Genomic DNA, 16,199 nt, shown 5'->3' with positions numbered 1-16,199 from the left:
AAAATCAGGCAGCAAATATTTACAAAGTTTAAGTGTGGCAGAGAGATCATTATGAATGGGTTGGGGTGTTTGTTTTGTAGCTTGGCAACAACTTAGCTGATGATGTCACTCAGAGGAGAAGTCTCAGTGGACAACATGGACAGGAACTCAAAGCTATTAGTTCAACATCTTGGGTGCAGAGATTGAGGTGGAAATTTTAGTAAGGCACAGAGTCAGTTCTTTTCTGAGGAGATAAGAGGCTTTTAATAATATCTTGCAAGAAAGAACGGCACAGTAGAAAGTACAGAGCTGCTCTGACCACTGAGACAAAAAACAATTCAGTTATAATGAATATTGTCGCGTCATCACTCCTTGGGCATAGTTGAGAATTCTTAACTAGTCTACCTTTCCTCCCTAGCTACAGTCAAGGTACACAGACACAGCTGCGAGTACCAGCTTAATTTATATCCTCCTTAAAGATCAGCTTTATCATATAACGAGCACATGATGTTCTCGGGAGGAATGAGAAAAACAGGATATGTTGGTATCTTGCTGCGAGGTCATCTGCAGGCTATACACAGTAACACTCAATACAATGCATATAAGAATTAATTTTCCATTACAAGATACTCATTCTCACTGACACACAAGAGTTGTTCCTGCAGGCATGTCTCAGTGAAACAAATTACATTCCTGAAATTCCCACTGCATCCTTGTCAGTGCTCCAAGATTTATTCCTGCTCTGCATCCATAACATCATGCCAGCAGCACAGCATCCAAACCAGCAAAGAAAATGTTTTCAAAAATTTATTTTCACAGGAAAAAGGTCTGTCACAAGTGCAGTGCCATTCTAGAACCGAACCAGAGTCTCTATATATAAAAAACCTTCCCATTTGTCAATATATAGATATATTTTGCAAGTAAACTGCTTAGTTGGTTTAGCATGTCGGCCCTGACAAGTTTGATCTCACAGACCATTGACCATGTTCGACATTTAGATACCTTTTATTTTGACGCTTTTAGTCCGAAGAGCAAAGGAGTTCTGCTGAGGCTTTTATTGTGAAGCGTTGCCACTACCGGCGGAAGTGGCGGGTGCACGTTGTGTCTGCAGGTGGACATCCCTAGCTAAACTTTCACTTTGGTCTGAAGCTCTGATATCATGGCGACGTTTTTCGGTGAAGTGTTGTCAGTGTATTCTCGGGCTGTAGATGAAGACGACGGCGAGGAGCTTGAAGAAGACGAAGAAGATGAACAAATCCGCAGAGAACTTGAGGAAAAGAGGCAAGTGTCGTTAGCAATGTAGCATGAAGAAGACAGGAAGTTTTAAGGAAGAGGTCATAGACTTGTTGAATCCTCTTTATTAAATGACTCAACTCCGAAGAAATATTATCTTGGAAATAAATATATATGCGGGACTCATCCCCGTATTCTGAAACTATGTATATCATACACAACACTTTGACAGACATCTTCCTGCGGCCACGGCTAACTTAGCTAACATGACACATGAAAATTCACTTCAACGCCCCTCCAGCATTTAAGCACCATCTAAAACCTTTCAGACACGTTTGTTAGCAAGAGTAACAGTATTTGTTGTGTGCTCGTGTTCAAGTCTACAGAAAATACCTGGTATCAAAATACGCTGTTTACTATTAAAAGTGGAGGAAGTTGAACAGTAAAATGTGGACATTCTTGGTAATATTTAATCCACATTGTTGTACTGGTGGGATCAGTTTTTGGTGAAGTGTTTTTTTTCCATGTTTCATGTTAGAGTTTTTGGAAGTTGCTTGTTTACGAGTCTGTAACTATTTGTGTTTCGTTTGTCAGCTAACCAGGGCTGGACAATATATCGAATAATTATCGTGACTGCGCCATCAACATGTGCAAAATCAAAATAGCAAAATACTACTTTAGGCTCTTTAATAAACGGTTTTCAAAGCGTAAAAGGCCAACAGAAATATTCTCATTTATGTTCCAGCCAGCATCTTAATGGGTTGACAACTCACTTTCTGACCTGAGAGCAACCCCAGCTAAATGTTGTGGAGTAAAACAAAGGAGTCTAAGTCTAAGAAAAGCTCAAAGTACAAGTTTGAGATGCGATCTCAAAATCTGTACTTATTTTCTTTCTGTTGTGGGCTGTACTGGTAAATAATTCTAACCTCTGCTAAACGGATACACCGTCAGGGGTTTGTTGATGGCGTGTGTGGCTAAAGCTAATGCAGATCCATACAAAGACATGTTTTTTTTTTGTTGAAACTGCTTTCAGAGAGATGTGGTCTTATTGGAGGCAGCACTCTGTGGTGCTGTTGCATTGTGTTAAATGACTGAAGTGTTTCTGGGGGTTTTTTTTCTCCTCCATCCCATTTCTGTTGTAAGTGGGGGCTGACGGAACCACCTCTGTGAATAACACAAACCATTAGGTATTGGTTAAGGTGGTCCAAAAGAGTGCACAAAGACCATGTTGAATATAAAGCATAATGAAAACTTCATAATTAAGGATATAAGATAAGACAAAAGTCTTGTGTGTTAGGGGTGTTTTCTTGTCACATTATACTACAGCTCAGCTGTTTTTCTGTCTGTCTACAGAAGAGCATGCACCTGCATTAGAGGTGAAACAACTACAATTAAAAAAACCTTTTAAAACCATCCTGTTTACCTGATTAACTTTACTATTCATCAGGGAGGTTCAGCTGCAGTGGAGTCCTGAAGTCTCAGAGTCACTGAGGTCTGGAAACAAGCTGCAGTGTTCAGACTTCGTCCTCGCTGTGGGACACAACGCTTCCAGTAAGTGACAGCCAGCCGCCATGCACGCTGCAGATGGGTCCGTCTAACTGCACACCCATAAACAAATTGAAATCCGTCGTCCAGAATATTGGTTCTTGCACGTTTAAAGATGCTCAGCTGTGTAGAAAGTACAGTGCAGACAGTTTGTAATTACTGCTGGTTACAATTAAGAAGTGAGTGTACATTTGCATAATTTTTTATTTAGATCTCAAAAAAAGAGCATTTAATGTCCATCAAAGTATGTTGAGCACAAGATGATGATCTTCATGTTGCAGTTTTTCTTCCTGACCTATGATATAGAACACGAACGTTCTCAGTTAATCACAAAGAAGACCTTAATATTATTCTAATCATTCAGTCATTGTTTCAGCTGTGAACTGAGTCTCTGTCCCACATCACCTGCAGGATGATCTGCTGCTGGACATAGAAAACAGTCATTATTGGAAAAAATGGAGGCAGAATTCATCACCACAACAAATAAACAAACTGAGGCGAATAAGGCTCTGGTCTCAAGCGAGCTGTTGTTGAATACTAAGAGGATGTTTCTTCACAGGCTTCCTGTCAGTGTACGTTCTCACCCCTGCGAAGTGGGACGCAGTTGGACGAGCGCTGGTGTGGAACGAGAGGAGTCGAGCTGGAACTGGGCAAAGCAGCGAGGAGTCGGCGTGTGTTTTCCACAGACACAAGGACCACCCATCAGTGAGTCGCACACTGAGAAAAACAACACTTCAAAATATGTCAGTTTCTGATTAACACCTCGGAAAGCGCACGACTGTTGAGAGCTCAATGATCATTCAGCTTAATGAGTTCGCTCCGCATTCTCTGTGTAATTTCTTTCAAGTGCTGTTTGAGATGTTTACACATTTCTCTTAAAAGCATGTTAGATTAGCTGTGCCCACTTCATCGTCGAGCTGCAAACAGATGACATATTATAAGATGATGTTATCATAATTAATTTGATTCAGAGGAATTATTACTGCAGTGCGTTTCAAGGATAAAGAATCAAACTTTAATTCAGTTTCAAAAGTTGGACAGGAAGCCATTACACAGGAAAAATGACTCCTGGTAATCTGGTGACTGTTGCATTAACTGTCAGAAAACAGAGTTACAGCCGACCGGTTGATCGTTTGTTGAGGTGTATGTGGTTACATTCTATTAGCCTGGTGTCATTTGCACATGATTTAATCAAGATAAATGCAGTGAACAACTGAGTGTGAAAGCACTGCGCCGCTGTGGAAGCTTCAGATTTATCACACATCCATGTTTCTTTTGATGGCTGTGGGGATTTAACGTAGAGCCGAAGGACCGCAGGAGCAGCTGTGAACACAGGATACTGCGACTATCAAGATGAACAGTTTTCTCTGTTGCACAAATGAAGGTTTGAGTTTATTCAGACGGCCTAAAACTAAGATGTCGAAGGTCCGGTTGTGGAGCACCGGGCTGTGAGGGACGGTCACTTTAAACTGTTGATGGAAAGAAAATGTTTGAATGAAGCCAAAGCTATTAAACTGTGTATTAAACTGCTATTAAACCTCTACTGTAAACTCTAGTAGAGGAAACGGTGAACTGCACAGTGCGGAAAAAATGACTCACTGGTTGGAAAGTGTATTTTAGTTTTTTTTTTTTTTCTTATTTGTTAAGTGTTTAGTTTACCTTGGTCGGTTGACTCATTAAAGCTGAACGACTTTCACAGCATCCAGACACATTTTTGACTGAAATCCAACACCTTTGTGAAACTCCCACCTGTCTGCCTCTCTTCCTCACTGTTTGTTTTGCTGCTTTCTATGTCAAAATACCAAACGCTTCAAACTGCCTTGTAGATAGAGCTCCATATGTTGTTTCTTCCTTTCGTTTGTCATCCATCAGTCCATCAACAACTCCTCTTACATGACACTCTTACATGTTTGAATATGTCGTCTCTAAATGTTGCATAAAATGTTTGTGTTTTCCCAAAGGTGTTGATATGCCAGGTGACTTGTCACATCGCCGAAGACCAGCTATTTCAGTGGACACAAAAGGTACCTTTTCTACCGCTCCATCAGCACGATGGCAGTGTGATGTTGTGGTTGGAGATGTCCGGGGCAGCTTGCTCTCCTCATCCTGCAAACAGATTGCAGATTTACAGCCATGCAGCTTGTTTTTTTTTTTTTTTCTGTTCTCTTTCACTCATGAAGCCCAACGATGTGGCAGCAGGAGGACTTAATTAGAATCTGTCAGCTCGCAGTGTGTTAAAGAAGGAGCACAAAGCATGATTGTAACACACACTGAGTACAATGCACGTGCCAACATCTAAACGGGCAGTTATGTAGCAGCATAAAGCATTCAGACATGATGAGGAAAGGACTTTGTTTCACAGGTTTTTTTTAAACTTTTTTCAGACCAACCAGGAAAAAGGGGATCTTAGAGGATGTGCATGTGGAATAATTGTTGGTGCCACATAAGTGGGTTTGAGGATCAGAATCTACTCTAAAGACTCTTAAACTTCAAATAGGCAGAAAAGTATCGTGACAGGTTATAACAGACTAAGGTTTTCTGTCCCTCACATTTGAAACATTGGTCTCACAAATGTCAGCGCTGCCTGGTGCCACATGCAGGTTCACGGTTAGAGTTTGGTGTTGTGCTTGTGGTACTGGTGTGACGAATGTTGTCTTGGCACTTATTGGTCCATTACTATCCAGCATTTGTTTGTTCTTTGTCCCTGGCAGGTGTTTGACTGTCTGCAGCACAGACAGCTGAGTGTGACTGTGCTGTCAGATAGCTCTGTGGCTGATTACAAGACAGCAGACTACCTGTGCAGCAGCTCTGCTCCCTTCCTGCGGTCTCTCCACACCACTGCTTTTAGCGATCAGCCTGTCTGCCAGTCACTGGAGCAGCCCAACATCGTTACTGGGCTTTCAGCTGCAGGTACACGTTTTACACATGCAAACCCAAAACTACAGTACACGCTGGATAAAAGCTGCACAGCTCACCTTTTCCTCATCTGTCAGACTGCTGCTCATGTTTAGCAGATGCATGCCAGTTGATAAGAGACTCTGCAGCTTTTGTCTTGCAGATACTTGAAGTTACTCTAATTTAACCCATATTTAATTAGTCCCTGGTTGGTCTTTCTTCAAGGCTTTTAAGGAGACATTTTGGGGTCAGTGATAAATCATATTTGGCACATATGATAAAATCATGCCAGTGCTTCTTGTTTCAGGTCTTTCCAGGTTCTTTGAATGAAAATTAAGTGAATCTCTCAGCTAACGACTATTTTAAACATAAATGTTCCAGTTGAGAATGTGACATTTTAACAGCCTCCATAAGACTTCAGTGTCCTATGGAAGTTGTTTCTATTACAGAAGGTTCTACTACATGATACGGAATTTAAAGCTGCTGTTGGCAATGTATTTCCCAAGCGAGTACCCCCCTCAGAGCTCCCTCCAAAGCCCTTCCTCTACAATGTGAACACAAACCACCCACTAATCATTTATTAGAATATGATGTAGAATGTAAAGAGAGCTCCTGACAGGTTTGATTCTTGGCTCAAGGACACTTGATCGCAGACACTTGAGGACAGAGAACCCCACATTTTTCCTGGTGTGTGTATGTGGAGACAATATTCACTTTGGACAAATGCCTGAAATGTAGTGCCATTAAGCTCCGCTCCACTCTCTGTGAGTGCACAGTCCTACATCCTGATGCGGTCTTCTTGTGCATGTACACTTAAAGACACTCAGTCCAAACAAACAGATGTATCATCAGGAAGAAGAACTCGTGTCCTCATCGCTGGCAGCTTACACACCTCCAGTCAAACTGTCTTTGTGTAATCATCAGATAACCTCTCTTTGTTCTTTGCTCTGTTTCATCAGTACTGAACCACTGCCAGGTCCACCGCATCGCTGCTGTTGTTTACCAGTGTTACAGTGATGTCATTGGCCCTGACTCTGTCACCATGGCGACCTATAAGCCTGCTTTATCCAAGCTTGGCAAATCCATACAGGTGAGCAGCTTTTCTTTTTTTTATCTGAGGAGCTTTTGAAAAGGTCACAAAGGTAGAAAATGCACAGATTTCCAGTATATGAGTTCTGGCTGAACTCCAGTCAGTGATGTGACTTGAAGTTCTGACAACTAAGACGCTTTAGTTTTACAGTTTGAGGAGATGCTGGTGTCAGAAGCATGAGTTGCTATGGTTTGTAGTTTATACAGAGCGTCATCAGCTGTCACCATGGCGAACTGCTGCCAAACTAATTCACAATAAACCCAGAATTTAAATGTGAGGTCATTTAAGCAGCAGTTTTCTTTAGTTTGCATCTGATGAAAGTTGAAGTAACAACTCAAAGTCTCAGGCTCGCTCCTTTAAATTATTATCAGATATTTGCTTATGCGTTGTTCATGTTTTATCAGTTAACGAGGAAAGATTGGTGCTTTGTGATTCGTGACAACGATGAATCAGAGACAGAAGTAAGTTTTCAGTGAGTGATAATTAAATGTCTGAGAGTTCGCCTGTGTTTTCTCCCAGCAAACTTAAACGTGTTTCAAACACAAAGAAACACTTTAAGATCAAGATGATCTACTGATTTGTGTGTTTGAAACCTTGAATGTGCCCTGGAAAATATTAGAGCTCAATCTAACAGAAGCACAGCAGAGTTTTCAGAGAATTGAAATGTCATCAAACAATAAAAAATGCACCATCGGCCTGTTTTTATCACTATTAAAACATAACTGAAGCGTTTGCTTGTTTTTTTTTTTGTCTCCTCAGCTGGACATGTCTCCGAGCACAAATGTCCTCCGCAAGTTTGTCCGAACCACCGAAATACAGAGTAATCTTTATATCTGAAGGTTTCCACGTTGCATACTGCACAATGCATTCATTTTCATGTAGTCAAATATTGTCATTTTCTAAAATAAAAATGTGAAACAAAGAAAGACTTTCTTTAAGTATATCAATGTGGATGGGATTAAATATCAGGTGGAATTAGTTTCTGTGATCAGCATACGCCTTTTTTACATGCATGTGAAGGGTTTAAACGCATCATAGATGAGACTACAAACATTCTCATCTATGCTGATGTAATTTTTTTTTTTTTTTAAACATTGCTCTCAGAGAGACAGATTCTGGCCCTCATTCCAGAATAAAAGTGTATTATTGCATTTCATGAGTTGGTCCACAGAAGATTCTTAAATCCTTGTTGCATTGCTATCGAATTCGGTATTGACATTTGAGAAGTGTGAGCATCTCATTACTTTTCATGTAGTGCCACCTACTGATGCAATTTTTAACTTTGGCCCGAGATCAAATCTGTGCAGAACAGGCTGGAAGACTCGTCCTTGCACTAGTTTCCCAGCCCAAGTCCCAGGACTTTGTTCAATCCTATTTAAATGTCTGATCGTGCTGATATTGTCCAAACCATATACTAATTAAAATGCACCCTGTGGTTCAGACTAATTACCCGTGAGTAATCAGCGTTTGCTTCTCTGAATTGACTTGTTTCCTCTGTGGCTTACACTGCTATATTTTGAGTCTTCACTAGTTACATTTTAAACCAAAAAATCAAAAGGTATTTACAGATCAAAACTACCAGAAGTCCTCTGCAGGGATCTGTAATGTATAGTGATTCATTGCTAGCATCTTTGCTCATTAAACTGCCCACTGAAGCAGAACACAACCTGCTGTTTTTAACACCAGATATACATTTGTTATTTGTATACAGTAGAATCCTTCAAATGTGCATATGTGAGTTCAGGTATCTATTTTAATGAAGTACCAACATATGGTCTTTTTTTGTTAAGCAAGAATGGCTGGACATGTTGTTTTCTCCTCTTTTGCTACTGTGTAGGCACAATTTTCATTGTCTCCTCCTCTCCGGATGGGGGCAGTAATGAGTTGTGACAAACGCCCAAAACGCTCAAAGAAGGTGAAGTGAGCGAAACTCAAACAAACCTGTTGCTGTTTACTGTTAGTAGATATATATACCAGATACTTTTCTGTTGATTTATTTTCGCAGATAATCGGTTGTAAATAGTTGCAAGTCGGCTTAACTGCTGCGCAACTTTATTTTTTTAAATTTACCAGGATCTTGTCAAGAAAGCTTAGCTGTGTGTTAGCAGCTCTTTCTGTTAGCCCGGTTGATAACGACGCTATCAATGAGTGCTGGCCGGGTGAGAGCTTCGGCAAACCCCAGGACCAAACCTTCAGTAAGCCAGAGCAAGAAGTACCAAGCCTCCAGAGCTAACAAAGTGCTGGCTCAGAGGAATCAGGCGGTGGTGGCCGTTGGAGCCTGGGTGGAGGACGGACAGGACTTCCTGGATCACCCGTTTGTGAGTTTGGCATTTAATGCTAATACACTGAATTAGCCCTGACTGTTGGGAGACCGTTGCTGCCTATCGGCTGTAGAAAGTCATTTCAACTTCCGTGTACACCGTGGCGTTTTGCAAACATTGGAATTTCTTGCTATTTCATTGAAGTGACACTACTCCCACACTTTGTTAGCCTAATGCATATACGTTACTACACATTAATTTACCCCAAATTAACTGTAGGACAAGCTACAGAAATGCCTTCAAAGCATTTATGTTTCCACCAAATAGGGAATGTTTTAATGTTTTATATGATCCCAACTATTGTGCCTCAGATATAAATTGGTTTTGTGTTCCTAGAGGTAATCCACAGACGTGCTTGACTAATAGGTATTTGTGAATTTTGAAAAACTAAAGTTGTTGAGTCGTTGAGCAGAAAGACTAAACATGACTTTTTTTTCCCACAAGACAATTAGGCAGGATTATATAGTTCCTTCATGATGTTGGGTGCTTTTAGTCTCTGGCTGCTTTTGTTGCAGTTGATTGATTAATTCCTTATATTGTAGTTTTTTTCCTCTAGTTTTAAATTGATGTCTTTATGTACACCAACAGATTATGTCCAGTATCATTTTGTAGCAGAGCAAATGCTGCTCGCTTTACTACTGTGAGGTCTGCTAACAGAAGGGTAGATGTGATTAGACTCTGTATTTTCTTTGTTCTGCGAAATATAACATTAATCTAACATTTTCTAGATTTTATTTGTACACAGCATTGGTCCATAGTCCCTTATTTATAGAACTGTGACAGAGATATGTACTTAATGGGAAATTTTGATGTGTAAAATTAGATTGGTCAGTCCCCTCTGGTGGAAATGCATTGTAATACTGACACTATTTGTTTTTGTCAGTCAGACTATATGGAAGTTGAACTCCCTGTTGGATGTGTTTTGTTTTAGAAGAACTGTAAAATTTAATCAGGAAATTATCCCATTAATTTCCCCTAACTCGTCATCAGTGGAAAAGCATGTCTTAAGAACTTGGAGTAGAATCAAAAAGGCTCGAGACAGTGAAAATGCTGAATTTAGGTCTCCCTTTGCAGCTCTGAATTAAAACATGGATCTGAATTTTGAGATTTCTAGTGCACCCTCTCAAGCATCAGCCTGTGAAGTGGCTAAAAAGTGTTGCTGTGTTTGTCTTGAGTCATAGTTCACCTGTGGAAGTGCAGGTTTGCTGGGACCAGTGCAGCAAACTCACTGCACTTAAAGGTCATTGTTTTGTTTTCTCTGACCCTCTCTGCACGTCTTTCATTAGACTCTCGCTTTACAAACTGAGGAGCTGCAGGCAGAGAAGATAAGGCAGAATGAAGAGAGCCTCAAACGTTTTCAAGAAGAAGTGCGCCACCGTGTGGCTCAGCGAGCTCAGGTCTACAAAAAGAGGCCGCAGCCTCATACTCGTCCTGGGGTAAAGTGTTTTGGCTGTCAGTTGCATTCTAGTTATAAATCTGATCTTTTCATATGTGATTACCACCCACAGTTGTGGCTACTTACTGATCTCTGTACTATATCTATACATTTTGAAATAGTCTTTAATTTATTTTTGGATTAATGGATAATGTATAAAAAATTACTTTTTTTTTTTCAGTCAAAAATGTTTTAAACTGCTAATTTATTAGTGCAGTCGTTAAAGGTACCCTCTATGTAATGGCTGAAAACAAGTGACAAAAGCAGCCATTCCGAATATTTGAGAGCGAAGTCCTCCCAGCCGCATTCAGCAGAGTGGAAAATGAGTATGGTCCAGCCCTCTGGCTTGTGTAACTGTGTGTTTTTGTCCAGGTGACACCTGACAGGAGAAGCCCACGTTTTCAGGTCAGAACCCACCATTCACCTGTTGGTGAGAAGCACTCTCTGGAGGTGTGTGTGTGTGTGTGTGTGTGTGTGTGTGTGTGTGTGTGTGTGTGTGTGTGTGTGTGTGTGTGTGTGTGTGTGTGTGTGTGTGTGTGTGTGTGTGTGTGTGTGTGTGTGTGTGTGTGTGTGTGTGTGTGTGTGTGTGTGTGTGTGTGTGTGTGTGTGTGTGTGTGTGTGTGTGTGTGTGTGTGTGTGTGTGTGTGTGTGTGTGTGTGTGTGTGTGTGTGTGTGTGTGTGTGTGTGTGTGTGTGTGTGTGTGTGTGTGTGTGTGTGTGTGTGTGTGTGTGTGTGTGTGTGTGTGTGTGTTGGTGAGGAAGCATCTATAAAAAGCTAAAAAGTTTCTTTCTTTCTTTCTTTTTTAAGTGTTCATCTTGTGCAGAGACGCACTATTCCCAGCAGTTCTACGGCACTGTGAACAGTCTCATTCTGATTATTTGCACAAGTGCATTTGCGACACACACCAAATCAAAATGACAACCATTCAACTTAAATGTCACCCTGGAAAGGGAAGCGACAACCCAGGAAAGCAAATCCAGTCAGTTGAGTGTGTGGTGAGCACCGACTGAGGAGCCGGAACTTGGATATTTGCGTGACCATTTAGGTCTTATGTTTTCCCTGAGATGTTCACGTTGCACAGCCCAGTGAACGTTAAAGAAAAGGATGAGCTGCTCCTGTTCTCGCTGCTTACCTGACACACTATCTTGAATCTAGGAGGCAGCTGTTTCATAGCCATTGACCCAGCTCTCGCCGTGAAGGCTTTCAAAGCATAGGTTGCTTTCTAATTCACAAAAATACATCTAAAAAGAAAAACACGAGTGTGAAGTGTTGAATGTGAGAGCAAGGACATTTATTCAGTGCACAAAGCTAGGCTGATAAAGAAATGTTCTCTCTGCTTTGGTGTGGAAGAACAGGCCCGCCCCAACTGAAAGACAGTTCTTAATACCCTGAATCATGGCCCAGTTTCACTGATACTCTTATACCTGAATGGGGGCAAATTTCTTTCCCATAGCCTTGGAGGCCTGTATACCTGCAGATGCCTGCGATGGTATGACATGTTAATTGTGAAATATGTGTGTAATAATGTATTATCCACCAGAGAGCACTGTTGAGTTTACCTTTCGGCTGTAAAATATCACTCACAAGACACGACTTGTTCAAAATAATCCTCTTTAGAACTGTTTTATGTGTTTGTTTGTTATTAACTTACTATATTTTAAGTGTAGGTATTGATATTGGCATAATAGTTCGGCTTTGTTGCGATCTCATTCGTTCTGCTGAGGATCATATTGTACTTTTAAACATGTAAACATATTCGATCTCATCCGTGTGCAGAGAAAAGGAGCCACTGACTGGTCCCTTTATTTTTATCACGTATTGGGAACCATTCAGAATGACTGCATTGTTTCCTTGTGTGACTTGTATAAAATGTGACAGTGATTAATGTGGAATATTACTTATTTCCACCATTTTCCAGTCGAATGAAGGAACGAGGCAGGTCAGACTCAGACTGGCCGCCTGTCGGCTGATTCAGCAGGAGGAATCAACGTCAGACCTTCCTGGAGGAAGATGGAAAATTTCTCCAACAACCAGACACGTGAGTGTCTGTATCTGACATTGTGTTCCTCTTTTTAAAGACACTTCCTGTAACTGTGTTGTTTTTTGTCATTGTGCATGTTGAAGTTATGATTTATAGACATTTCTCTCTCCTCCCAACAGAAAGCTAAAACTCATGTGCTGAGAGCAGAGAAGGATGCTCTGGGAGAGGAAGAAGAGGAAAAGGGAGATGTTCCTCTTCTCAGCAGTCAACATGAATGTCCCCTTGTTCAGCAGAAGGTGACTGAATACCCAGCTATTGTTCAAACTGCAAGCCATGATGATTGCTTTCAGATATCAGGTTCTTTCTTTTATAAACTCATTTAGAATCTATGATATGCAAACAATACTCTTACCAATACCACCGCGCTCCAGTTAGTTATCTTGCTGTTTTAGACAGATTTAATAGAGACAGTATCTCTATTGGAGTCTTTGTATAACCTAAAATGCTCAGCAATGTTAATGTTGCTGTCCATGAATCCACTTAGAAATCATAAAAAGGCCCTCAGATGAATGAGACTTTGTCCTCTGTAGTCCAGAGTAAGAGCAAACGCACCCTGCAGTTGATGTGGCATGATCAGATTTGCTTAAATGTAAATGAATACAGCTTTAAAAAAAACAAACAAACGACGTAGATATTTCAAAATTTCATATTCAGTCACTTTACCAGATCTCTTATTCATGGAAAGTTAGAGTTTGGCTTTTTGTGATGTGATAGTCGATTGAAAATCTGGGGAATTAAAAGTTGTGGAACGTCTTGTCTCTGAATGGAAGTTTCCGTGTCTGTTTATGCCAAACAAAAGGTTAGGCATGGCGATTATTCAGCTGTGGTATGACTGGAACATAGAATTACAGTGGGCCTGATGTCATGCCAGTTATTAAAAGCAGCAGTTTAAGAGCTGGATCCTGCAGCAGATGCAGCCCATGTTCAGGGTGCGGAAGTGAAATCGAACACGTTTTCATATCTCATCCTTGTCCACTCATAAATTCAAATGGTTCAGAGTTAGCTGGCACATTGCATGTCCTGTAAAGCTTTCATAGAGCGGAGTTAGAAATGTGAAACTGGGTCATGTTTCGTTACACAACAGTAATGAAACGGCACCGTCAGTATGGTTTGATAGGTGTGTGGGAGGCGAAAGACAAATATATCTGTAGCGCTGCCGTTTGCTGACATGTTGTTCACTACAAGTTGTGGTGCAGTTTATACCCGACTGTCTCTGTCCACATTCTAACCGTAATGCAGATTAACTGACAATATCAGTGCAGATATTTGTGTTGTTGTGTACAAGAAATTGACTTAGCAGTGTCACAGCTGCCAGGAAAGGTTGGGTTTAAACTAAAAGTTCACTGATATTCATAAACCAGGAATGATTTATCTGTGTCAGAGAAAGGGCGGTGGATACTTTCACAGTCACGTGTTTTATCGTTGAAGTTCCTGCAACTTCACTATGAATAGATTCTGCCTACTTTGCAGACAGAACCACAACAACGTCTGCAGTCCTCATCTTTACTGTCCACAAACGGCTGCTGCATCCTGTGGATGAGATAAACAATGCTGCAGATGTTCCACACACACACACACACACACACACACACACACACACACACACACACACACACACACAAAAAATAGATTAGACCACTCAATGTTTTCTCACTTTCTTTGCTGTCTGTGGCACTCGACTGTAAACCCTTTGTTTCCCTCTAAAGATGTCTGGCTTTCAGATGCACCAGTTTTGATTCCATTTCTAAGCCCTGAGTTAATGGGACTAATTACAGCAGGAGTGTTTTATCACCACCAGGATTATCGGTGAACATTTGAGTTTATAAACTGACCAAAACTGGGGTCTAATCCGGAACATTTGATTGTGGCGCTTCATAGTTAAATTATTTTTCATAAATTTGTGCTGTTAGCAGACTAAAACGGTATACAAAGTGGGTCAAAGTGTGGTCTGTCTGTCTGTCTGTATGTGTGTGTCAGGTGAGAGGCCATGCATTGTGGGATCCTGATGGATCACATCCTGATCACGATTCAGCCTCCAGCCTCAGAGATCGACAAGCTCTGTGGCCTCTGACTGTCCAAGAGAAACGACAGGTAAACATGCAAACCTATGACTGTACTTGCTTGACTTCAATCAGACTAGATGTTACAGATGGTTGGTTTGATTCCGCAGCGTCAGTCTCAGTTCCTGCTGCACCGCCGTCTGGTCATGAACTTAGAACGAGAGCAAGTGAAGGAGAACAAACAGCACAGGAAACACCTGAAGAGGACGGCAAGGTGAAGAAACCACAACCATTCCTCCCGCATCGCTACCTCTAATTGGTTTCATGGTTCAATTAAAGTCAATCATCTTGCCTCTGTCTCAGCAACAATCTCCTCTCAAATGTTCCCCTTCTCACTGAAGGATCAAAGCAGAGAAAGAACGGCTTCGTATGGAGGAAGAGAGGCGGCTGGAGAGAGCCCAGCAGCTGGCAGAGGCTCGACAGAAGCTGGAGGAGCGAGAGCTGCTAATTCTGGAGCGACTGACGCTGGAGGAGGAAGAGAGAGATGTACAGCTGCAGAGGACAAAAAGAGAGGGCAGAGGGAGAAAGGCTGCCAGGTAACGTTTAGATGTTCTGATGCACGTGCAAAAACTGTTGTTGAGGTTTGTGATTACTGATGGAGATGTTTGATAAATAACTATAAAGTCGTGAGCTCACCAAACCTCTGTCGGTTTTGACAACGTAGAAAACGCAGGATGTAAAAGTCTGTTTCAGCTCAATTGAAGCTTTTGTCTGACTGGGTTTGGTTCAGTACCATGTGAGTTTGTGGTCGGATATCCTCTCTCGCTTTCAGACAAACTCCCAAAATAACTTTTTGTAACTCTGCAGGTTCGTCGACGCTCTCAGAGCTCAGATGAAGGAGCGGCTGTGTCAGGCGAAGCTGGAGCCGCCTCCTCTCTGCTGCTGTGCGTCCTCCTTCTGGGACTCCCACCCCGACACCTGCGCTAACAACTGTGTTTTCCACAATAATCCCAAAGGTAGTGTCTGCACACACACTACACATCGAGCATTAGTGGAACCGTTTAATGTCTTCTTTTTCCTTCCCTTTCAGTGTATGCCCAGGCACTACACTCAACAATGATGAGTTTGGATTTATAGTAAAGCAAGCTAATGATCTGCAGTGGACTTCGCCTGATAGAGCTGACCTCTGGCTGTCTGTTTAAAGGAACATTGCAACATTTAAAAAAAAAAACAGTGCAAGTTATTAAAGCCCGGATCACGTGTCATGGTTGATAATCAGTTCTGTGTCTGTCTGTCCACCCAGATCTTGTTTAGAGCACACTTAATGTCTTAGCTTGATTATTGTGTCCCTTCAGGTCAAATTCATACTGACATGCTTCATACTAACAGGAGTTAATTATTTTTTTTTCATCCTCAGTACTTGTGTAAACTGAAATATAGTTTTGCTGTTTGTTTTGTGAGACTCATCAGAACCTGTTTTTTTTTTTTTAAAAAAAAAAGGAAATAAATTAAGATGTAGTATGTCATCTGTTTGAGTTTGAACTTTTGTTGACCTCTAAACACCAGCTGATGTTGAAAAGACTTGCATATTACATATAATCTGACAAACACTGATGCCCCCCAGCAAAAGACATCTTTCAGTGGTCGTAGCCACTTTAAT

General features: G+C 41.2%; 2 protein-coding genes across 4 annotated transcripts; both read left to right on the top strand.

Moving 5' to 3' along the window:
- The first annotated feature begins 1,057 nt into the window (after window positions 1-1,057).
- Window positions 1,058-7,893, top strand: psmg1 (proteasome (prosome, macropain) assembly chaperone 1). 2 transcript variants are annotated; one of them, XM_072375061.1, is made up of 7 exons: window positions 1,058-1,260; window positions 2,660-2,763; window positions 3,317-3,462; window positions 4,719-4,781; window positions 5,469-5,667; window positions 6,612-6,742; window positions 7,502-7,893. In XM_072375061.1, exons 1-7 carry the CDS (start codon window positions 1,139-1,141, stop codon window positions 7,577-7,579), a joined length of 843 nt encoding a protein of 280 aa, XP_072231162.1. In that variant the 5' UTR covers window positions 1,058-1,138; the 3' UTR covers window positions 7,580-7,893. The 2 variants fall into 2 exon arrangements, with proteins under 2 accessions (XP_072231162.1, XP_072231161.1); XM_072375060.1 differs by having other exon boundaries at window positions 1,058-1,264; window positions 2,664-2,763.
- A 758-nt stretch (window positions 7,894-8,651) lies between these two features.
- Window positions 8,652-15,801, top strand: ccdc15 (coiled-coil domain containing 15). Of its 2 annotated transcripts, none has more exons than XM_072374939.1 (10): window positions 8,652-9,060; window positions 10,350-10,499; window positions 10,871-10,903; window positions 12,417-12,536; window positions 12,659-12,775; window positions 14,517-14,630; window positions 14,710-14,813; window positions 14,941-15,135; window positions 15,407-15,555; window positions 15,630-15,801. In XM_072374939.1, the coding sequence occupies exons 1-10, from the start codon at window positions 8,887-8,889 to the stop codon at window positions 15,674-15,676; spliced, it is 1,203 nt and encodes a 400-aa protein (XP_072231040.1). In that variant the 5' UTR covers window positions 8,652-8,886; the 3' UTR covers window positions 15,677-15,801. The 2 variants fall into 2 exon arrangements, with proteins under 2 accessions (XP_072231040.1, XP_072231039.1); XM_072374938.1 differs by having other exon boundaries at window positions 10,871-10,948.
- The last annotated feature ends 398 nt before the right edge of the window (window positions 15,802-16,199 follow it).

The sequence above is a fragment of the Leuresthes tenuis genome, unplaced genomic scaffold (genome assembly GCF_036924035.1).
Source record: "Leuresthes tenuis unplaced genomic scaffold, fLeuTen1.0.hap1 SCAF_21, whole genome shotgun sequence".
NCBI classification, from domain to species: domain Eukaryota; kingdom Metazoa; phylum Chordata; class Actinopteri; order Atheriniformes; family Atherinopsidae; genus Leuresthes; species Leuresthes tenuis.
The sequence above is the reverse complement of the archived record's forward strand: the minus strand, read 5'-3'. Positions and strand labels throughout refer to the sequence as shown.

Bases quoted from the DNA above. Each gene is read 5' to 3' on its own strand.
- psmg1 (XM_072375061.1), top strand. From the start codon at position 1,139: ATGGCGACGTTTTTCGGTGAAGTGTTGTCAGTGTATTCTCGGGCTGTA. The intron at 2,764-3,316 runs GTAAGTGACAGC...GTTTCTTCACAG, and splicing joins TGTGGGACACAACGCTTCCA to GCTTCCTGTCAGTGTACGTT. The intron at 5,668-6,611 runs GTACACGTTTTA...CTGTTTCATCAG, and splicing joins TACTGGGCTTTCAGCTGCAG to TACTGAACCACTGCCAGGTC.
- ccdc15 (XM_072374938.1), top strand. From the start codon at position 8,887: ATGAGTGCTGGCCGGGTGAGAGCTTCGGCAAACCCCAGGACCAAACCT. The intron at 12,537-12,658 runs GTGAGTGTCTGT...TCCTCCCAACAG, and splicing joins TTTCTCCAACAACCAGACAC to AAAGCTAAAACTCATGTGCT. The intron at 14,814-14,940 runs GTGAAGAAACCA...TTCTCACTGAAG, and splicing joins CACCTGAAGAGGACGGCAAG to GATCAAAGCAGAGAAAGAAC.